This window comes from Dipodomys merriami, unplaced genomic scaffold (genome assembly GCF_024711535.1).
Source record: "Dipodomys merriami isolate MVZ:Mamm:240054 unplaced genomic scaffold, mDipMer1.0.p SCAF_57, whole genome shotgun sequence".
NCBI classification, from domain to species: Eukaryota; Metazoa; Chordata; class Mammalia; order Rodentia; family Heteromyidae; genus Dipodomys; species Dipodomys merriami.
The window spans coordinates 8390001-8412861 of record NW_027206146.1 but is presented as its reverse complement, the minus strand read 5'-3'; the positions used below and the strand labels follow the sequence as shown (position 1 = coordinate 8412861).

General features: G+C 55.0%; 1 protein-coding gene across 1 annotated transcript; it reads right to left on the bottom strand.

Moving 5' to 3' along the window:
• Positions 1-578: 578 nt before the first annotated feature.
• LOC138812906 (echinoderm microtubule-associated protein-like 2) lies at positions 579-22858 on the bottom strand. The gene is given in 23 exon segments (XM_070001161.1): positions 579-734; positions 2418-2548; positions 3352-3447; positions 3807-3894; positions 4680-4777; positions 4960-5048; positions 5249-5316; positions 6686-6817; positions 8343-8468; positions 8563-8717; positions 10653-10752; positions 11321-11455; positions 12050-12145; positions 12293-12403; positions 12490-12559; positions 14160-14309; positions 16388-16517; positions 17490-17518; positions 19217-19321; positions 19453-19576; positions 19671-19889; positions 22525-22647; positions 22650-22858. Coding segments are annotated over 23 exon segments (2547 nt in total). The 5' UTR covers positions 22696-22858; the 3' UTR covers positions 579-608.
• Positions 22859-22861: the final 3 nt, after the last annotated feature.

Here is a 22861-nt window from a genome sequence, read left to right as displayed (position 1 = left end):
TTCTTATCTTTAATAAACCACTAGAAAACCAGAAGTGGTGCTGTGGTTCAAGTGGTAGAGAGCTAGCCTTAAGCTGAAGAGCTGAGGGACAGCGCCCAGGCCCAGAGTTCAAGCCCGACGACCAACAAAAATCTCTCTCTCTCTTTCTCCCTCTCTCTCTCTCTCTCTCTCTCTCTCTCACATACACACACACACATACACACACACACACACAAACACTCACAGTCCTTACATTCTCTGCACACAGCAAATACATGAAACCTGGCTCCTCAATTTGGTGCACGTGTCTTTATTTTTGGATGATATATATATATGTATATATGTGTATATATATATATATAAAAGAATAAACTTAAAAAAAATACCCCCAACCCAAACCCAATGACTCCCCGCAAACCATAGTAACCCCTCTTCCCACCCCGATAAATATAGAGACTTCTGTTACTTCACCTTTGCACCCCCATAAGCTCCTCTGCTATAGACACACTCTGGATATATATTACTCTATTTAGCAATAGATATCTCCCGAAAATAGAATTCCGCCCTGCCGCCTGACCTGTGCCACTGTGTCCCCACCACCCATTCCCCCCCGCCCCCCACCCCCGGCTTCAGAGCACCCTCCACTGCAGCACACTGGTGTCCTTGCCACCTGTGGTCAGGACCAGGCTGTCGTCCCACAGGAAGGCCACATTCGTCACATGGCTGCTGTGTCCAGCGTACTTGTGGCTGAGGGCCTGTGTCGGGGTGGGGAGTGGGGAGACATGAGAAAAGGGTCAGAGGGCAACAAGGCACCCCCACATCTCCTTTGTGAAGCTCTCAATAAGTGTGAGGTCTTTTTGTTTTTGTTTTTGTTTTAATTGCCTTACGGAAAATGTGGTGCCAAGAATGGTGGCGCATGCCTGTAAGTCCAGCTATACAGGAGGCGTTGATGTGAGTATCATGCTATAGGCTGGCCTCAGGCAAAAATCCCACCAGACTCTACTTAAAAAAGAGGGTAAGCCCGGGCGCTGGTGGCTCACGCCTATCATCCTAGCTACTCAGGAGGCTGAGATCTGAGGATCAGGGTTCAAAGCCAGCCTGGACAGGAAAGTCCATGAGACTCTTATCCCCAAGAAACCACTCAGAAAACTGGAAGTGGCACAGATGGTCATGTGGTAGAGTGCTCACCTTGAGCTGAAGAGCTGAGGGACAGAGCCCAGGCTGAGTTCAAGCCTCACTGCTGACCAAAAAAAAAAAAAGAGGGGTGGGGGAGGGCTGGGAAGGTGACCCAGTGGTAGAGTGCTTGCCTGGCATGCATGAGGCCTTGGTTTGATTCCTTAGCACCACATACACAGAAAAAGCCAGAAGTGGCTCAAGTGGTAGAGTGCCAGCATTGAGCTGAAGAGCTCAGGGACAGCGCCCAGGCCCAGAGTTCAAGCCCCACAACTGACAAAAAAAAAAAAAAAAGAGAGGGGAGGGCTGGGGGCTGGAAATGTGGCTTAGTTTGCCTAGCATTCATGAAGCTCTGCTTCACTTCCTCAGTACCACATACACAGAAAAGGCCAGAAGTGGCACTGTGGCTCAAGTGGTAGAGTGCTAGCCTTGAGCAAGAGAAGCTCAGGGACAGTGCCCAGGCCCTGAGTTCAAGCCGCAGGACTTGCAAAAAAAAAAAACAAAAAAGTGCTGAAATGGTAAACTACCTTTTACCAGGTGCCAGGCTCTGAGTTCAAATCTCAGTACTACCACAAAAACAAACAGGTCCAGAAGCTGGTGGCTCATGTCTGCAATCCTAGCTACTCAGGATGCTGAGCTCTGAAGGATCACTGTTCAAGAACAGCTGGGCAGACAAATTTACTAGTCTCTATCCGCAAAATAACTGGCAACATGCTACACGAGAAGTGTGGCACGAATGAGCAAGCAAACTGAGCAAGTACAAGGCTCTCAGTTCAAACCCTGGCATGCATGTACATATGTACACACACACACACACATACACACACACCAGCCACAGGTGGCTTATACCTATAATCCCAGCTACTCAGGAGGCTGAGGTCTGAGGATAGAGGTTCTAAGCCAGCCTCAGAAAGGCCATGAGACGCTTATCTCCAATGAATGAATAAAAAAATTGGAAGTGGTGCTGTGGCTCATGGTAGAGCGTTCACCTTGAGCAAGAAAGCTCAGAGACAGCAGCCAGGCCCTGAGTTCAAGCCCTACAACTGAAGGGAAAACAGAAACAAAGTAGTTCATTAACCTTTAAGTGAAGAGAGGTCCTTAGGATCAAATCTAGTGTTCTCATTGGGTAAGTGGAGGAAATGGCCAAAGCTGTTTGAATCTTGCTCCTACCCCCCTCCCTCTATTGCAAACGTGCACGTGCATGCACGTGCGCGCACACACACACACACACACACACACACACACACACAGCCCTCCAGACTCACTCGAGGCTGACAGCAGGGGTAGCTAAACAAGCTGACTTTGCCAAAGTCATCTGCAGAAGCCAGCAGCTTTCTGTTGTGGGAACGGGCTACGGCGTTTATGTCTGTGCCATCTGCTCCTTCTGGCCACACCCCTGCGGGAAGAGTTGGGGAGACCAGAGTCAGCCAGGGCCAGGGGACTCCCAGGAAAAGCAGGCCCTAGTCTATGGCTTCCTGAGGAAGCAGGTCTGACTCTGTACCACACAGAACCACCTCACTCTCCTGCCTGCATCCTCTAGGTCCTAGCTCACAGGTCTCTTCCTCCAGGAAGCCTTCCTTGACTCCCTCTTAAACCAGGGTATATGTCCCCTGTTCACATTCCCTGCCTCAGAACTTCCCACTCTAGCTCTTCACTGTCCAGGAAAGTAGGGTTGGGGCAGTCACAGTCACTGCAGTGTCCCAGGGGTGCCCCACTCTCAGGGTCCACACACAGATGCTCTAGTCGTGTGGGGTGACTGGGTGGGTACCCCCTTCCAGCCATGGGAGGTCTCACTTCATTATAACTGGAAGGGTTCTCTCTACCCTGTCCCCCCACAGTGAAGGAGGGAGCTCCCCACCCGGGGAAGTAACCAAGAAAAGACAGTGAAGCTGGGCACTGGTGGCTCATGCCTATCATCCCAGCTACTCAGGAGGGTGAAAGCTGAGGATCGAGGTTCAAAGCCAGCCTGGGCAGGAAACTCTATGAGACTTATCTCCAATAAACTACTCAAGCCGGAAGTGGCACCAGTGGCTCAAGTAGTTGAGGGCTGGCCTTGAGCAAAAGCAGCTCAGAGACAGCGCCCAGGCTCAGAGTTCAAGCCCCAGGATGGGAAGAGAGAGAGAGAGAAAGAGCGACTGATCTGGGATATTTCTTGGAACCCCAGTCTTCAATTGAGACCACCTTCATTCCAGAACTTACCAAATACCCCAAACCCCAGGACACAAGTAGCAGTGGCCCACTCAACGTTTCTCACTGCATCTGCGTTGGTGATCTGCTTGCAGGTGGCTGGGTCCCCTGAAGGAGTAAATCAGGGAGGTGTTGAGGACTTCCAGAACTCTGCCAGAACCCAAACATTTCCCACATAACACAACTGAGGTTCAAGGCAGAAAGAAACAGAAGATTCCAGAGGTCTTCCCATGTCTCTGAATGAAGGCTGGGTTCTGTCTCCCCACACCCCCAGAAACTGCACCCTTCTCAGCCAGAAAAGGGAAGAATTGGCTGAAATCAGAGCAGCAGCCCCTGAGTTCCAAGTAAGGACAGACCCTGAATACTGAGCCAGGAGACAAAAAGCCACTGAGCTCAGGGAGGTCTTATGCAAATCGTATGCAAATGAGACCAAGGAAGGAGATGGCTTTGAGTCTCAGCTCACTCACAGTACAGAATCTCATAGTCCCCGGAGTTGGTGACAAAGCAGCTGCTGTCTTGGGCCCAGTCCAGGTGGGTGATGAAGCTGGAATGGCCCTGGGGGGGGGGGGCACAAGGGGCTGAGTTTAGAGCCGGAGAGGGCAGAACCAAGGAAAGGGGGGCAGGATGAGTTGAGGAAGGGTGCAAGCCAAAAATAACAAAGGTGGGGTAAGAACACAGTGGGGGCGGAGGGGAGGGCGAGTGGCAGGATAGACAGACCTTTAGGGTGGAGGGGGCCCGATGGGCGGGCTGACAACAATGTGCTGAGAACCGCGGGGCAATTTACAACACTGGGACCGGGCTGCACAGGGGGCGGTCTTAGGATGCAAGGGGCGGGGCTACACCAAGGGGCAGGCCTATGGTGTAAGGGGCAGGGATACACGAAGGCATGAACCTATCACAAGAGGGACTTAAGTGCGGGGGGCGGAGCCACAGGATAGGGGGTAGGCTTGTGGTGGGAGGAACTGATCACTTGAAGGGGCGGGCTTATTGGGCAAGGGGCGGGGCCACACAAAGGGGGGGCTTGCAGTGTAAGGGGCGGGACCATACGAAGGGACAGGCTTATAAGGCAGGGGATGGGGCCACACGAAGGGGCGGGCTTATAAGGCAGGGGGCGGGGCCACACGAAGGGGCGGGCTTATAAAGCGAGGGGCAGGGCTACACGAAGGGGCGGGCTCAGAACACAGGAAGGGATGAGCGGCCGGGCTCAGAGGCCTTGATGCAAGTCAGGACAGGATCAGGTTTGAGTGTCGAAGCTGTATGTCCCTTGAGGTAGAAAATCGGTTAATTGTGCACCCTCTGGGCGGGGTGTCGGCGCGGGCTGGGGGCCACGGCCCACTCACCGAGCACTTGCCCAGGCGGCTGACCTTGCGGCCGCCCTGGTCCACCGTGTACAGGTACACCAAGTTGTCGTGGGAGCCCACGGCCAGGTACGCCCCGTCTGGGGGAGGGGAGGGGCTATGAGGAGGCACCCAGACTCCGCCCCCTTTGTTCCCAGACTCCGCCCCTCCGGCACCCAGGCCCCACCCCTATACTCCCTGCCCCGCCCAGGCCTGGCTGCCTTGGCTCTGAGCCTTCCCCCAGCCCCTGGGGAGGAGGGGGGGGTCCCAGGCCTGCACCCACCTGGGGAGAAGCTGACCACTGAGATCTGCTCGTTGCCATCGGTGTGGATAGCCACCAGGTCATGGGTCTCCGTGTCCAGCAGCAGCCATCTGTAAGGAGAAGGGCATGGAGGGGAAAGAGAGGTGAGCTGAGCAGGCTGGGAGGGGCAGGGAGCTAGGGGGACCCCCAACGAAGAGGGAGAGACTGTGGAGGGATCAGGGCCTGGTAAACAGTAGGTGCCTAATTAACAAGGGGATGAGGATGGGGAGAGTAGGGAAGCCCTCCCTCCCCACATTCCAGATTTGTTTACCTGCCAGTCACCGTGCCCACAGCCAGCACTGAGCCACTGGGGTGGAAGCCGGCCGAGTGGGCGGGGTCCTGCCAAGGCAGCCAAGAAGCAGAGCTGAGGCCCTGGGGCCAGCATTCCCCTTCCCCTTCCCCTGGCCCTCAGCCTTCCATGGGGGTCTCTCCTCCCTCCACTAGCTTCCAGGAAACTACTGCTGCAAGGCGCCCTAGAAACCATTCCCTATTCATGGAGCATGTTGCCCTGAACTGAAAACATCCCTCCTGTCTCTGCTGCTCTATTGCTCTTCCTTCCTTCCTTCCTTCCTTCCTTCCTTCCTTCCTTCCTTCCTTCCTTCCTTCCTGTCCTGGGGTTTGAACTCAGGAACTGGACACCATCCCTGAGCTTTTTCACTCAAGGCTAGGGCTCTATCACTTGAGCCACAGCTCCACTTCTGGCTCTTTGATGATTCATTGGAAATAAGAGTCTCACAAACTTTCCTGCCCAGGCTGGCTTTGAACTGGCACTCTCAGATCTTAGCCTCTTAAGTAGCTAGAATTACAGATGTGAGCCACCAGTGCCCAGCTATATCCTTCTTTTTTTTTTTTTTTTTTGTTAGTTATGGGGCTTGAACTCAGGGCCTGGGTGCTGTTCCTGAGCTCTTTTGCTCAAGGCTAGTGCTCTACCACTTTGAGCCACAGATCCACTTCTGGTTTTCTATTGTTAAGAGATAAGAGTCTCACAGGAGCCGGGCGCTGGTAGCTCAGGCCTGTAATCCTAGCTACTCAGGAGGCTGAGATCTGAGGATCGCGGTTCAAAGCCAGCCCGGGCAGGAGAGACCGTGAGACTCCTATCTCCAATAAACCACCAGAAAACCGGAAGTGGCGCTGTAGCTCAAGTGGTAGAGCGCTAGCCTTGAGCTGAAGAGCTGAGGGACAGCGCCCAGGCCCAGAGTTCAAGCCCCACGGCCGACAAAAAAAAAAGAGTCTCACAGGAACTTTTCAGCCTGGGCTGGCTTAGAACTGTGATCCTCAGAGCTCAGTCTCCTGAGTAGCTAGGATTACAGGTGTGAGACACTGGCACTCATATATATTTATATACATGCATACATACATTATATATGTATGTATATATATATATATATATATATAATTTTTAAGACTTTGGTATATATACCAAAGTAAGATAGAGGAATTGGGGACACAGCTCGAGTGGGCATGGCTCAATTTACCCAGCTCATGCCTAGCAAGTACAAAGGTCCTTCAGACCCCAGTAGTGTCAGAATCAAAGGAAAAAGGATAATGTAAAGGCCAGGAGTGTAGCTCAGTGGTAGAGCGGGGCCCATTCATCTCCCTGTATTAAACACCCTTCTGCTTAAAGGTCCTTGTGTGGCTCCTACCTCAAGCTTCACTGAGCTCTGAATTCTGGTGTGGAATGGGGTGTCACTCCCCCAACAGCCCATACCTCAATGGTTCTGCTCCACAGGGGCTGGTGGGACTCTGAGCTCCACAGATGCACCTGCTTATCCTGCCCGCATGTCACAAACTGTGCCCGGCTGGGGTGTGTGGCCAGGCCCCATAGCTCTTCCACGTGACCCTGGTGGGAAGGAAAAAATGGCAGAATGGAACCTGCAATATGGCCCTTCTCCAGCCACCTCTGATGCCAGAGACAAGTGCTGCAGTTCCTAGCAAACCTGCCCCCCCCCATGCATACCCAGGCCAGACTTTTCCCCAACAGGACCTCTTCCACAAGAGGCTGCCTCTTGCGCATGCGTGAGGTTCAATGCAAACCCTGTCCTTTCCTCCCTCCACTCTGCTTTCCCCTTTGCACAATGAGAGGTATGGGGGAGTGGTGGGGAGGGGTGATCCTGGACCAGGACCAGGTGAGATTCTGAGGTGAGAGCAGGTGACGTGAAAAGGGATTTGTTCACCTAAAGGAGAAGGGGTGAATTTTAATGTTTTCGTTTCTTTCATGCATGTGTTTCTAATGCATTTATAAGATTATTTCTTTGTTGCTTTGTATGTCCCTCCCCCACAGTGTAACCCCCGCTTTCACTATATTCGATGTCAGTATAACATGTGGAGGAGATGGGGACAAACAAGTCGTTTAAGGATTCAGGTGGACCTGTTGCAACAATGAGAAGTACAAAATGTCATGTCAAAACCAACTTTACAATGTCGGTGTGGGGGGGGGGGAGGGGGGTATAATTGGGTGGGGGGAGGGGGGAGGCTGGGAAGGGATGTGAAGGGTAAACAAAGGAGGAGGCTGCAATGCTTGGTAAGAAATGTATGCATTATCCTGCCCATGTAATTGTAGCCCCTCTGTACAGTATGTTCTCAAATAAAATAAAATTAAATTTAAAAAAAAAAAAGGAGAAGGGGTGAGTGGGGAGACATGCCTGCTTGTAAATCTCAGGTACTCAGAAGGCAAAGGCAGGAGGATCTCAAGTTCAAGGGCAGCCTGGGCATATTTAGCAAGATCTGTCTCTAAAACAATATAAAGCCAGGCACTGGTGGTTTATGCCTGTAATCCCAGCCACTCAGGAGGCTGAGATCTGAGGATCACAGTTTGAAGCCAGCCTGGGTGGAAAAGTCCATGAGATTCTTATCTCTGATTAATCACAGAAAAACTCAAATGTGATCAAGTGGAATGCTAGCCTTGAGCAAAAGGAGCTCAGGAACCATGTTCAAACCCAGAGTTCAAGCCCCTGGACTGGCATAAAACAAAAATAAAACAAACCACACACATACACATACAATATGAATAAAATGTTGGTGTGTGGCTCATGGGTAGGTGCTAAACTCTTGGTTTCCATCCCCAGCACTAGGAAAAGGAGGAAAGGAGGGGGGAGAGAGACAGACAGACAGACAGACAGATAGACAGAGAGTAATCCTAGCTACTCAGGAGGTTGAGATCTGAGCCCAGAAAAATCTTGTGAGACTCTTATCTCCAATCAACGACCAGAACACCACAAGTGGAGCTGTGGCTCCAGTGGTAGGGTGCCAGCATTGAACATAAAAGCTAAGGGACACTGCGTCCAGGCCCTGAGTTCGAGCCCCAGGACTGGCACGATAAAACAGAGGTCTGGATGGGGCGGGGAAGGAGGCAGAGACCGACTCACCTGCACCAGCAGTGAGAAGCCGGTGTGCACCGAGCCTTGCAGGATGGAGTTCCGCGTGGTCCCCACGTACAGCGTGTCCCCGCGGCCCTCGGCCACCGTGCGCACCGGGCCGAAGTCCTCGGGGACCTGGGGAGGGTGGAGAAGGACGTGTGTGTGGACAGGGGTGCGGGTCTCTGGTGGGTGGGGGGTGGTAGGGAAGAGGGCACACCCCCCGCCTCACCTCCACCTGCTGCAGCTTGCTGTAGTCGGAGCCCCAGAGCACCACGCGGCGGTCACGGCCCCCTCCGGACACCAGCGTGCCGCCCCGCAGGGCGCACAGCCCGAACACGCCGCCCTCGTGGGCGCCCGGCACGGCCTGCGTGATGCGGTTTCCACCTGCGGGATTAGGGGGCTGAGGTCAGCATGGGGGTTGACCCCCCCCAGGGGTCCATCGCTGGGCTTTTCCATTTATTTATTTATTACTTATTTGTTGGTCATGGGGCTTGAACTCTGGGCCTGGGCGCTGTCCCTCAGCTCTTCAGCTCAAGGCGAGCGCTCTACCACTTGAGCCACAGCGCCACTTCCAGTTTTCTGGTGGTTTATGGGAGATGAGTCTCAGGGGCTGGGAGCTGGTGGCTCACGCCTGTCATCCTAGCTACTCAGGAGGCTGAGATCTGAGGATGAGGTTCAAAGCCAGCCCAGGCAGGAAACTCTGTGAGACTGTTATCTCCAATAAACCACCAGAAAACTGGAAGTGGCGCTGTGGCTCAAGCGGTAGAGCACTAGCCTTGAGCTGAAGAGCTGAGGGACAGCACCCAGGTCCAGAGTTCAAGCTCCACGACTAACCCCCCCCCCAAAAAAAAAAGAGTCTCAGGGACTTTCCTGCCCAGGCTGGCTTTGAACCTTGATCCTCAGATCTCAGCCTCCTGAGTGGCTAGGATGACAGGCATACTGGCACCCAGCTTAATTTATTTTTGGTGTCTGTCCTGAGGCTTGAACTCAGGGCCTGGGTACTGTCCCTTTGCTTTTGTGTTTAAGGCTGGCACTCTACCACTTGAGTCACAACTCCACTTTTGGGGTTAGGGTGGTTAACTGGAGAACAGAGTCTCACTGACTTTCCTGCCTGGGCTGGCTTCAAACCTTGATTCTCAGAGCTCAGCCTCCTGAATAGCTGGGATTGCAGACGTGAGCTCACTCACTGATCTATCAGCATCTGCTCTGCCTCCCCCACCCACCCCAGATCCAAGACCTTACCATCCATCCACTAAATCATCCCTACTGACATTTTCATGCACACCCTTGGACTCATCCACCATCCACTTTATCCAGGCCGCTCACTGGCCCACTGGTCTGTTCATCTGTCCATCTACCTGGCCATGCATCCATCCATTCATCCATACATCTATCGCCTGATTTATCAATCCAGCCAGTCAGCCACCTCTCCCTCCAGCGGTCAACCTATCATACACCCACTGATGTCCTCATCCATCAAGCCGCTCATTTACCATTTATCCATCCATATACCCATCCATCCATCCATCATCCACCCATCCATCCATCATCCACTCACCATCCATCCATCCATCCATCATCCACTCACCATCCATCCATCCATCCATCATCCACCCATCCGTCCATCATCCACTCATCCATCCATCATCTGCCCATCTATCAATCATCCATCATCTACCCATGTACTCATCCATCATCCACTCATCCATCCATCACCCACTCATCCATCTATCATCCACTCATCTATTTATCCAACTACCATCATCCACTTATCTATTCATTTACCATCCATCTATCTACCTACCCATCAATCTATCCATCCATATATTCTTCCATCTATCTGCTTATCCATCCATTCATCTACCCATCCATCCACCCCACCCATCAATCCACTCATCTATCTATTGCTCCATCTATCTGTTCTATCTATCCATCTATACATTTGTTTATTCATCCATCTACCCACACAACCACCCATCAATCCATCCATCCACCCATCCATCTACTTATGCATCCATTCATCCATCCATCCATCTTCCACTCATCCATCCATGATCTCACTGATCCTTCTATCATCTATCCATCCACTCATCCATCCACTTATCCATCCATCCATCCATCCATACATACATACATACATCCATACATCCATACATCCATCCACTCCTCTGTAGAGCACTAGCCTAGAGCTGAAGAGCTGAGGGACGGTGCCCAGGCCCACAGTTCAAGCCCCACAACTGAGAAAAAAAAAGAAAAGGAAGCAGTGACGAGGGTGTCTGGGAAACAGCACTGGGGACAAAGCAGCTGAGTGACGCTGACCTTTGCCCCACACATAGAGGTTTCCCCCGGAGTCTCCAGTGACCACGTCACCGCCCTCCAGAAACGTCACACACAGCACGTACTTTGGTTTCTCGTGTTTCTAAGGGAGAAAGAGAAGGGAAGGTGTCAGTGTGCCACTGAGGCAGGGCTGTGATGCGTTTGGTAGGAGGGTCCCTCACCCCCAGTCTCCCACTGGAAGTCCTGACCCCCCTGGGGCTCGCTTCCTGCCCTCCCCCGCCACCCTCCCCCCCCTCCCCCGCTTCCTGCGCCTCACCTTCCCCCTCCCTCCAGTCCTCACACTCGAGAGGTCAGGAGAAATCTTCCTGCCGTGGGGGACAATAAAACTGAGTTCTGGGTGGGCGCCAGTGGCTCACGCCTGTCATCCTATCCACTCAGGAGACTGAAATCTGAGGATCAGGTTCAAATCCAGCCAGGGCAGGAAAGTCTGTGAGACTCTTATTTCTAATGAACCACCAGAAAACCGGAAGTGGCGCTGTGGCTCAAAGTGGTAGAGCGCTCGCCTTGAGCTGAAGAGCTGAGGGACAGCGCCCAGGCCGAGTTCAAGCCCCACGACCAACAGAAAACAATGAAAAAACTGAGTTCTGGGGGCACCTGAGACTCGCCCGCCCCCCTCCACCCCCCCCCCCCCCCCCGCTGCCAGCACTCACCTCGAAGAGGCCCTGCCGCTTGCTCAGGCTGCTCCCCTCCAAGCTCCAGAAGTAGATGTGGGACTTCCCGCAGGTGATGAGCAGCGTGGGGTCCGTGGGGTGGAAGGTGGCCACCAGCACGGCCTCGGTGGAGCACTGTGGGGGGGAGGGGACACCGGAGGACCTTAGAGCCTCCGGCATTCCCACGCCCACCTCCCACAGCTGGGGGGGGGCAGGTGCTGTACAACCTACTTGCCCATACTTTTCCTTTGTGTGGGGAAACTGAGGCAGGGGCGGGCAGAAGATCATCACCATCATCTCCAGCCGCCCGCAGCCACCACTCTGACAACCCCTACCCTGAGCTGTGCACCCGGCGAGCACTGTACAACCATTATTAGTTTACGTGAGTACCCCAGGCTCACTGAACATGAAGTGAGGCTCGGAGAAGGCAAGTTACTGACCTAAGGCGACACAGCTCACCCAAGGCTAACTCTGGGTCCCCACCTCTCAGTCATTCCTCCTTTCCTAACCAGTAGGCTCTGACCTTTCCAGGCCTTACCTATAAAATAAGACCGCTGCCCATAAAGACAACAGTCCTCATTTTACAGATGAGGCCTGGGAGGCACAGAGAGGGTAAGTCATTTCTCTAAAGCCACACAGCAGCCAATGCTCAAGGCAGGACCCGAAGTCTACCCAATGGCAAAATGCCTACGCGTGGCCCCAGGAGAGCGGGGAGGGGAGCCACCCCACCTTGCCATCCACTATCTTGGTCTCCTTGGCCCAGTCCCACACAGAGAGCACGTGATCGTTGGATTCGTCCACTGCACACAGCAGGTTGCCCCCATTCTGCATAGGAGGAGAGAGAGGAGGGGGTCAGGGTCCCCCATTCCCCACATCCCATGTCCGCAGCCTGGCCTCCATTGGCCTTGGGGAACTTGGTGAGATGCATTTAAGTGAGATGATGGATGGGTTGGGGTCAGGGCAAGGACTTACCGACTTGGAGAAACCCACGCAGCACACGGCGCGGTCAAACACCCCCAGGCCCAGCACGTGTAAGGTGGAGAGGGAAACTGAGTCCCAGATGCGAACGTGGGGTGGCAGTGGCTACAGGAAAGGGAGGCCTGTTACCTGGGCTTGCGCCGCCTCCCCCGTCCCGCCCTCTTCTCTGCCAGTCCTCTTGCCGCCATTACCTTCCCTTCGCGCGTGGTGCCCGCCACCTGCCCTGTGGCGATGGTGACCATGTCTGGGTGGACCGCCAGGCTGAGGAGAGAGGGACGGATGGACAGGGTCTGCGAGAGGGGCTCACGAGGACCCCTCTTGTAGCAGGCTGGGGTCACGATGCTGGCCACTCAGGCCACAAACTGGCTGACAGAGCTGTTTAGTCACTAAGTGTTGATTGGCTGCTCAGATCCCAGCAGGGGAGGCTCAGGCCTGAGGCTCGAACACAGAGGCCCACAGGGCTCCAGCCTGCCTGAGGGGGAAACCATTTTTTTTTTTTAATTTTTATTTTTGTCAGTCATGGGGCTTGAACTCTAAGCCTGGGCGCTGTCCCTCAGCTCTTCAGCTCAAGGTTAGCACTCTACCACTTGAGCTATAACACCATTTCAGGTTTTCTGGTGGTTCAATGGAGATAAGAGTCTGGGGGGGGGGGGGGAGGGCTGGGAAGGTGGCTCAGTGGTAGAGCGCTTGCCTTGCATGCCTGAGGTCCTGGGTTCGATTCCTCAACACCACATAAGCAAAAAGAAAAAAGCCGGAAGTGACACTGTGGCTCAAGTGGTAGAGTGCTAGCCTTGAGCTGAAGAGCTGAGGGACAGCACCCAGGCCCAGAGTTCAGGCCCCACAACTGGACCCCCCCCAAAAAACTTCCTTCTTAGGGGCTGGGAAGGTGGCTCAGTGGTAGAGTGCTTGCCTTGCATGCCTGAGGCCCTGGGTTCGATTCCTCAGCACCACATAAGCAAAAAGAAAAAAAGCCGGAAGTGGCGCCGTGGCTCAAGTGGTAGAGCACTAGCCTTGAGCTGAAGAGCGGAGGGACAGCACCCAGGCCCAGAGTTCAGGCCCCATGACCGGACCAAAAAAAAAAAAAGAGTCTGAGGGACTTTTCCTGCCCAGGCTGGCTTTGAACCAGGATCCTCAGATCTCAGCCTCCTGAGTAACTAGGATGACAAACGTGAGCCACTGGAGCCAGGCCAGCCTTTTCTGAGTATGTGGTACTGAGGAATCAAACCCAGGGCTTCATGCATGCTAGGCAAGGACGCTACCACTAAGCCACATTCCCAGCGGACTTTTAACTGCAATCCTTACATTTTGTTAGCTAGAATTACAGGCATAAGCTACAGTGTCTGTTTTTTGGTTTGTGAGTTTTTTTGTTTGACAAGGGCTTGCTAAGTAACCATAACCCACTACCCTGTAGTTCTGAAACTTCTGATTTTTCCTACTTCCACCTCCCAAATTCTGGGATTCTAAGCCGGTTGCCAGTGGCTGACGCCTGTCATCCTAGCTACTCAGGAGGCTGAGATCTGAGGATCCTGGTTCAAAGTCATAGCGTGCAGAAAAGTTCATGAGACTCTTTCCTCCAATGAACCACCCAAAAGCCAGAAGTGGAGCTGTGTGGTTCAAGTGGCAGAGCACCAGCCTTGAGTGAAAAAGCTGAAAGTCAGAGGCTCTTCAAGCCCCAGTACTGGCACAAAATCAAACAAACAAACAAAAAAAAAACCACGCTGGGATTCCAGGCATGCACCTCCATGCCTGGCATGAAGTGATCATTGGAGATACAGTCAATCGTAGGTTCTGCAGGAGGCAGCTACTGGCTTTGCGGAGGAGAGGCTGCGGACACAGGCCGGATGGCCCGGCCCTCACTCACCATTTGATGTCATCATTGTGTCCCAAGTAGTGGCGCTGCCTCTGCTCCTCCACACTGTACAGCACGGCCACGGAGGCCACGAAGTACACCACCTCCCCAGTGGGCAGCAGGTAGAGGTTGGCCCGGCAGTCACGGCCTCGGTAGCCATAACTGGAGATGCCCAGGGGTTGGTTAAGGAGCCTGGGTTCCATTGTGGCTGACACCATTCAACAAGGCCCTCAGCGATTGGTCATTGGCCAGCAGCCTGGCCTGTTCTGCTCTTCAGCCCCACAGGGAGCAACTCCACTGTCTCCCCACAAGGCAAATCCATGTCTTTTTTTGGGGGGGTCATGGGGCTTGAACTCAGGGCCTGGGTGTTGTCTCTGATTTTTTTTTTTTTTTGGTCGGTCGTGGGGCTTGAACTCTGGGCTTGAGCACTGTCCCTGCGCTCTTCAGCTCAAGGTGAGAGCTCTCCTGCTTGAGCCATAGCACCACTTCTGGTTTTCTGAGTGGTTTATTGGAGATAAGAGTTTTGACAGATTTTCCTGCCCGGGCTGGCTTTGAACCGTGATCCTCAGACCTCAGATCTCAGCCTCCTAAGTAGCTAGGATTATAGGCGTGAGCTACCAGCGCCCAGCTGTCTCTGAGTTCTTTTGTTCAAGGCTAGCGTTCTACCACTTTGAGCCACGGCTCTACTTCCAGTTTTCTGCTGGTTCATTGGAGATCAGAGTCTCACAGACTTTCCTGCCTCAGCTGGCTTTGAACCTTGATCCTCAGATCTCAGCCTCATGAGTAGCTAGGATTATAGGTGTGAGCCACCAGTGCCCAGCTTCAAATTTCATGCCGTGTGTGTGTGTGTGTGTGTGTGTGTGTGTGTGTGTGTGTGTGTGTGTGTGTTGGTTGTCCCGGAGCTCTCACAGTCTGGACACTGCTCTTCAGCTGTTTGATTTAAGGCTAGTTCTCTACCTACCACTTGAGTCATGCCTGCACTTCTAGCTTTCTGCTGGAAGTGTTCATTGGAGATTGGAGTCATACGGACCTTTCTGCCCTTGTGGCTTTAAACCATGATCCTCAGATCTCAGCATCTTAAATAGGATTGCAGGCGTGAGACACCTGAAACCCAGCTCAAGTGCATATGTTAACACACACACACACACACACACACACACACACACACACACACACACACACACACACACACACACACACACACACACACACACACACACACACACACGCTTCCTGTCCTTACCCCAACGACCTTTATACTTGGCTGTTTTCCATTCCCTACATTTCTTCACCTGTGTTAGGCCTCTCTGTCCATTCTACTAAAATCCCTCCATCCCACGGTGGCTGTGGAGAAGGGCGAGCTGAGGTGTGGAGCAGATTTCTGTGGCCTCAGCCAACCTCTCAGCTGCTGAGCCAGCCGAGCCAGACAATCAAGCCCAGTTCCCATGGATGTTTCCAGCTCACTGCAGAAATCTCTTGACTCCCATAATGCCAAGGCACTCTGCCAGCCTTCCCGACTCAGGCAGAGGAGAAACCAAGGCCACTTGAGGAAGGCAGCCTCTGCTGGACTTCCTGAGAGAGCTTAGAACACTACCAAGCTCACTGGCCCCAGAAGCCTGCACCTGCTACACCCTGGGTCTGAAATCTTCCTGCAATGGGGACTCAATTCAGTCCCTCAAGCCTTGGAATGGTAGAGCCCGGGCTCTAGGACTTAAACTGCACCGCCTCAGATTTTTCACTTTGTAAAATTGTTTTCAGATGTGCATGTATATTCATCAGAATAACCCTCTCCATTTGTTTGCTCCTTTTGCCACTTTTAGTTTGCTTTTCAGCTCCCAAGCGGCTGGGATTACAGGCATGCACTACTGTGCCCGGTTAGAATGTTCTCCTTTCAGTTCTTTCTAGTTCTTCGGGATCCTGCTCTTACCTCCTACATTCCTTCTTGAACAAAAACCCTTTCTGGGTATCATCTTTCGAGGCTCTCAGCTGCCTCCTCCCATCATTGTTAGTTAAGCTCCATGAACACTGACCACATCAAAACAAAACAACCCAAACACTCCCCAGACATTCTTGGCACTAATAAATCATAAAAGGTCATCTCGACTACTCTGCTTTCCTCTGCTCTCCCCTGAGGCAGCCTTCCTCATTGAGGCCCGGGCAGCCCCAGGTTAGGTCCCAAGTCTATTCCTCCCACTGCTGAGGGGGATGAACACCGAGTCAGGGATGGAAGCGAAGGATACACCCAGTCCAGCTTGAGGTGGCAGGAAGGCAGTTCTGAGCGTGTGTCCAGGCTGTAGGTGGGCGCCAGCTCCTCAGGAATCAGCATAGGCACAGGACGGCCCCTTAGAAACATTTTCACGGAGCCTTCCTCTGCCAAGACACCCCAGAGGTCAGGGCCAGGCCAACACCTTGCCCTGCTCCTACTGAACTCTGGCCTTGCCACACACCCCAGCCTTTTTTTGTTGTTTTGAAGGGGAGAGGGGCTAGTTTGTCCTGGACCATGAGCCTCCTATTAACCCTTCCCACATAGCTTTTATTTCCTTTTTTCTTTCTGTCCGGATGGCCTTGAACTGGAAACCCACCAAATCTCAGTCTCTTAAATAAGCTTGAATTACAGACATGACACCAAATTCATTTTTTTTTTGAAAGAGAGAGAGAGAAGTGCCCCAGGCCGACTTCTCTATCTTACTATTCTCAGCCCAAGTGCTGTGGTCAAAACTACATCCAGCTTCACTTGTTTTTTTTTGTTTTTTGCTCAGCCATAGGGCTTGAACTCAGAGCCTAGGTGCTGTCCCTGGGCTCATTATGCTCAAGGGCTGGCTCTATCACTTTGAACCACAGTTCCATTTCCAGTTTTCTGGTGGTTCATTGGAGATCAGAGTCTCACAGACTTTCCAGCCTGGGCTGGCTTTGAACCTCGATCCTCAGATCTCAGCCTCCTGAGTAGCTAGGATGACACATGTGAGCCACCGGTGCCTGGCTCAGCTTCACTGTTTTTTTTTGTTGTTTTTTTTTGGGGTCCGGTCGTGGGGCCTGAACTCTGGGCCTGGGCACTGTCCCTCAGCTCTTCAGCTCAAGGCTAGCACTCTACCACTTGAGCCACAGCGCCACTTCCGGCTTTTTTTTTTTCATTTTGCTTATGTGGTGCTGAGGAATCGAACCCAGGGTCTCATGCATGCAAGGCAAGCACTCTACCACTGAGCCACCTTCCCAGCCCAGCTTCACTGTTTTTTAAAACAGGTGGAGATATTCAGGCCAGAAAGGTAAAAGGCCAGGTAATGAACACCTCCCTTTCTCCCTGAGAAGCCTTCAATCCAAGCCCCTTCTAATCTCCTCACTCACCCATGCTGAAGATAACTTCTTTGGTTTTACTGCCAGGAAACAATGCAGAAATAAAAGGAAAAGAAAGAGCTTTAGCAGGTAGGTAGGAAAGGGGAGGGAGCACCCTGCCGCCCCGGGGCTCCATGGAGGTCAGTCGCAGGACGGAGGCCGAGTAAGGAGCGGAGCGCTGCCTCTCTGCAGGCCGTGTGCTTTGCTCGGTTGATCTTGCAGAGCCTAAGACACAGGCCCAGAGAGGCAGCGATCGCCAGAGATCACACAGCACGAAGTGGCCGGAAGGAGATCCTGGAAGAGGGGAGCCCCCAGTCCCCCTAACCTGCACGGTGCCTCACCCCCCCCCCCGCTCGCCGACCCCCCCCTCCCAGCGTCCCCCCTACACAAGTTTGGAGGGCGAAGGGGCGTGTCCCTCAAAGTTCCCTGCGCAGGGAGGGAGCAAAGCGGTGAGGCTTTCGGACCTGGGTCCCTACGGGGTCCAAGGGGCCCGGGATCCAGGCCCCCGGGACCGCGGGGAGCAGGGGGATCTGCGTGAGGGTCTCACCCAGCTCCAAAGCTGCTCATGGCGGCGGCTGGTGGAGCTCCGGGGACGGGGGTGGAGCCGGGAACCGGGCTCCGCCGCTTCCGGCCCTGGGAGGCGCCCGCGCCGCCGCCGCGCCCTGCCCCGCCCTCCGCGCTGACCCGTGGGGGACACCGAGCCCCCAGGCCCCGGCTGGCGGTGCAGCCCCCACACCGCGCGTCCGGGGCCGGAGGCGCAGCCGCGACTGCCGGCCTCCTCATGCCTGATACATGCGGTACCGGTTTTTATCATTGCACTGGAAGGATGTCCAGCCGGTGGTTCCTTAGCCGCGCCCCCAAGACCAGACCACGCCCACCACCAACACGGCCACGCCTCCGCGCACAGACCACGCCCCCAAAATTATCACGCCCCGCCTATGGTCTCGGCCACGCCCCCGTTCGTGACCACACCCACCTTCTTCTAACCTGCCCGGATTGACTAGGTCAGCGGCTAATAGCTTCCTTCTCCCCGTGGTTCCCCTCTAGCCCCCCCATTGTTCTTCTCTCTGTCCCACGCGCCCTGCTGACCATCTGCCCTTCCCGATGGTCGGGTCCCACTGCGGAGTTCCCCTTCCCCAGTCACCACGCTGGCCCCGCCTCTTAGGCTGTGCGGCCACGCCCACGTGTGACCACGCCCACCTCCCCCGAACACCACCCGGCCGTGATTCCGCTAGCTCGGTGCAGGGTTCCCCCACCGGGTCTCATAACCTTTGACCGTACCCCTAAGATCTGTTTTCGGCCTAGGACACGCCCTCCAGATTCCAACCACACCCCTATCATTTATTCTTCCACTCCCAGCAGAAACTCGAGGCGTTGGACCCTGACTCCACCCTGAGACCAAATGGAGCCTCTCTTTTACCTTAATAGTCCTACCCCAGGGCTGGCCACCCCCTGTCCTCCTCCTCCCCCCCACCCCAACTTCCTCTGACTCAACCCGCAGGCCCAGGCCCTAGCCCCGCTTCCTGCGGTTGCCGTACCGCTGGACGGGGCCCCGCCCCTGGCGCTGGCCCCGCCCCGGCGCTGGCCCCGCCCCCGGCCCGCGCATCTCTTTTTGGCTCAGCTACCTCCAGCTTTGCGCTCGCCTTCTGTATTAGCGCACCCCACGGCCGGTTATGCCCCGGTGCCTAGGGTCCTGACTCTACCTGCCCCGCACCCCGGGACCCCACTCCTATACCTACCCTTCCTTTTTGGCGCTGCAATTGCTGCTGGAGGAGGTGGTGCGGCTGCGGGGGTCCTCGCGACGCACCGAGGCCAGGCGCTCCGGGGACAGGTAGCGACGGCCACTGCGGGGGGCGTGGGGGGGGAAGGTTGCACGGTGCTGGGCATGCACCCGGCCCGGGGATCCTCCCACCCCACCCCAGAAGGAATCAGAGAAAGCTCGGACTAAAGTTCCCATCCCACCCCAGCACCTCACCTGCGCCCTGAGGTCGCCTCTTTCTTGGGGGAAGATGGAGAGGTGGCATAGCCACCCATGCGCCGTGGGGGTCCCGAGCCATTGAGGGGCGTCCTGGTGGGCAGGCCTTTCAAGAGCTGGCATACTTAAAAGAGATGGGGGGGCGGCAAAGAAGATGAGTTCCAGGTCGGCCTTTGCGCCCCCCCCACCTCCCTCCCTTCCAAACCCAATCCAGATACCCGAGGCAGTGGTGCCTAGACGCGGGGGTGCTCGGCCTTTCGGGGTACCCCTGGCTCGCAGCGCCACTCCCTGTTCCTCGCACGCCCGCAGGCGACGCAACGCGTCCGCCAGCGCCGCCTTCAGGACGGCCAGCTCGTCCTCCTGCAGCTGCAGCCGCTGCTCCAGCGCCGACACGCGGTCGTCCACCTCCATGCCGCTGGTGCCCGACAGATTGTCATCTGGAAGGGGGGCGGGGGGCGGGGAGGAGGCGGGAAGCGCGGGCTGCGGGGTCCGCGCAGGATCTCCGGCGCCACACGAGCCCCTCCCTCCCTCCCAGGTCTACGCGCGGGGCGGGGAGTGGGGTGGACATGGGGCCCGCCGGGCTCCCCGCGGCTCCCACACCCTGGGCCTGGGATGCTTCCGAGATGGTTAAGGTAAGGGGGTGGGGAAGAGGCCCCACGGCTCTCTGGGTGCTCCCCCAAAAACCACACTGATCCCCCAGCAGCGTGACTTGTGTGTGTGTGTGGGGGGGGAATGGGAAGTCCCTACCTCTCTTGAAGATTCTGCTAATCCAGCAGCCTCACTCTGGTTTTAACTGAGATGCTAAAATGTCCCTGAGTGACGTCAACATTTTAAGGATGACATCAACCCTCTAGAAGAGATTGCCATCCCCAACATTCTCGGACGGAAGGAAGGAAGGGGCCTCAATGTTCTGCGGTGGACACTGACATCCCCCCCTCCCCGTCTAGATTTTTAAGATTTTTCCAAGTTCCTCCCCTTCCCTCACCCCCCCCCACCCTGCTCAGTTCAATTAAAGGAGGGGGTGTCGCCCCGCGAGCCGGCCACAAGGACGGGGCTTTGGTGACCCCTGGCGGCAGACTCGGGGGGTGCAGGCAGCGCATAGTGGACCCAGGAGACCCACGCAAGGGAGAAGAAGCAAGCGCTTCTCCTTCTTCTCCTAGCTCTCCGCTGTCCCCCTTCATTTTCCCCCTCTGTACCTCACGCCCCAGATTTAGTTCTTTGCCTCCTCGTTAACCCATGGGTACAGGTTAAATGACTTCCCCATTCCCCCTCTGAACCCCACCCCACCCATTTCCCCAAAGTGAGAGAGGCCAGAGCACGCATACCCAGACTCATTGCTCGCCACAGCCCAGGAGGCCCTGGCTCGATGCCTGGTGCAGGTGAAGATGATAGCTTAAACAGGGACAGGGCGTGGAGGTCGCACCTGCTATCCCACGTCTGTCCCTAGTCCCTCCTCCTGCCTGCTGGGCTCCGCAGTGCAGCCTCCTGTCCCTCCCCTCCGTCCCTCCCTCCCACCAGGGCCCAATCGCCTGCCAAGGCTCACCACCCTGCCCCCACCCGGGACTTCGCAGGTCCGGCTGGGATCCGCAGAGGAAGGTGGGGGCCTCCCTCAGGTCATGGGGGAGAGGACTGTCCGGACCTGAAACCCACCCCAGGAGGGACTCTGCAAGTTCATGTTTTGCTAAGGAGAGAGGTTGAAATGCCTATGCAGAAACATCCCAAAGGTCATTCAAGCACATCTGGGGGGGGGGGGGAAGGGGGACATCATTAGTGCTATATGCTGATCACTTTCCTACCTACCAATAATAGTACTATATTCTTTTTTTTAAAAAAATAATGAAGTACCCGATATTTGCAAGCTGAAGTGTGCCCATGCAAAACACCTAGCAATTTCCCCAACCTATGGTAGTTGCTCAATAAATCTAGAAGGTAATTATTATTTCATGGTACCTAATTATCTCCCAACTCTAGTGCTTATAGTAGTCTACCCATTTTAGGTAGAGGGGGGAAAGAGGAGGAGGAGGAGGAAGAGGAGGAGGAGGAGGAGGAGGAAGAGGAGGAGGAGAAGGAGAAGGAGGAGAGGAGAAGGAGAAGGAGGAGAGGAGCCAAGAAGGTCCCTTGAGCCCAGACACGTAGCCTTTCAGTGGCTGAGTCCCTTCCTGGCCCAGGCTCAAGGACTATGTCATCCTGTCTTATAGAGGGACAGAGGAGGACAAAATGGTCTTTATGGGTCCTCTACCAGCTCCAGGGGGGCCTGGCTGAAGGGTGTGTGCCCACAGGAGAGAGATATGCCCCCTCTCAGGGCCTCTGAGTAAAAGTAGAAGGTGATTTCACCTTGATACTTCACTCCTACCCTGAGAAGCTTGCCCATTGTACCCCCATGGTTGAAGTCTTCTGACCCCCCCCCACTGACCATTCTCCTTGGCCCCAGCTCTTTTGCCCAGAGACCTGCCATCCCATCCCCCAATCTCTCCTCTTCCCTCCTCTCTGCCCAGTCCCCCTCAGCCAGGCCTGACCCCTCTGATGATACCCAATTTGCCTAGAGAGAAAGGAGGGGGATTAATGGGTGAGGAAGCAGGGCTGAGGATTTTGGGGAGTATAATGAGGGAGAGTGCCATGGTACCCCAACCATCCCACATCATGCCCTCAGCTCAACACCAAATCTCACCCTGCTCCCCCCTCAAATCCATCCCTCTGCTAAGGAGAAAGACAGAGGGTTCCAGAGACTTGAGGGGGGAAGGAGAGGGCAGAGTTCAAGCTCAGAGGACCCCGAGGTCTTCCCTCATCCCAACCACAGGTTCTTTAGGATTCTGCCCCCGTCCCTCTGTTTAGCCATCTAGGAAGCAGAAGATCCAAGTTGGGGAAGGGGGACAGGATTTTGGCTTTGGGGGGGGGATCAGAGACTTTTCTCTGAGGTCAGGATGCTCTCAATCAGAAAAAGAAGGAGGAAGGTTTACAGTAGGGGAGGAGAGCAGGGACTTGGAAAAAGGAGGTTGGGGCTGGAGGAGATGGGTCCCAACCTGGGCAGGATCAAAGGTGGGAACTGAGGAGGTGTTGGGGGGGGGGTCTCACCATTGCAGTATTGAAGCAGCGAGGATGTGTCATAGAGGCCGCAGAAGGCTGGGCCGCGCTCCGCCATCGCCCCACCACAGCCGCCACCGGCCCCTCCAGCTCCAGTCCGGGCCCGGTCCCCCCCCCAGGCCCTGCCTCCCGTTGCCATAGCAACGTCCTTCGTACCAGCATCCCCGGCTCGGCTCACCCAGCATCAGGCGGCAGTCGCCGAGCCTGGCACCGAGGTCATCCCCCTCAGGATGCCCCAAAAAGAAAGAGGGAGGGGGTGGTCGGGACACCCCCCCTCTCCCCCACCCCCAAAACACAATCTTCAGGCCAGGATTGGCTGTGCCCGGAT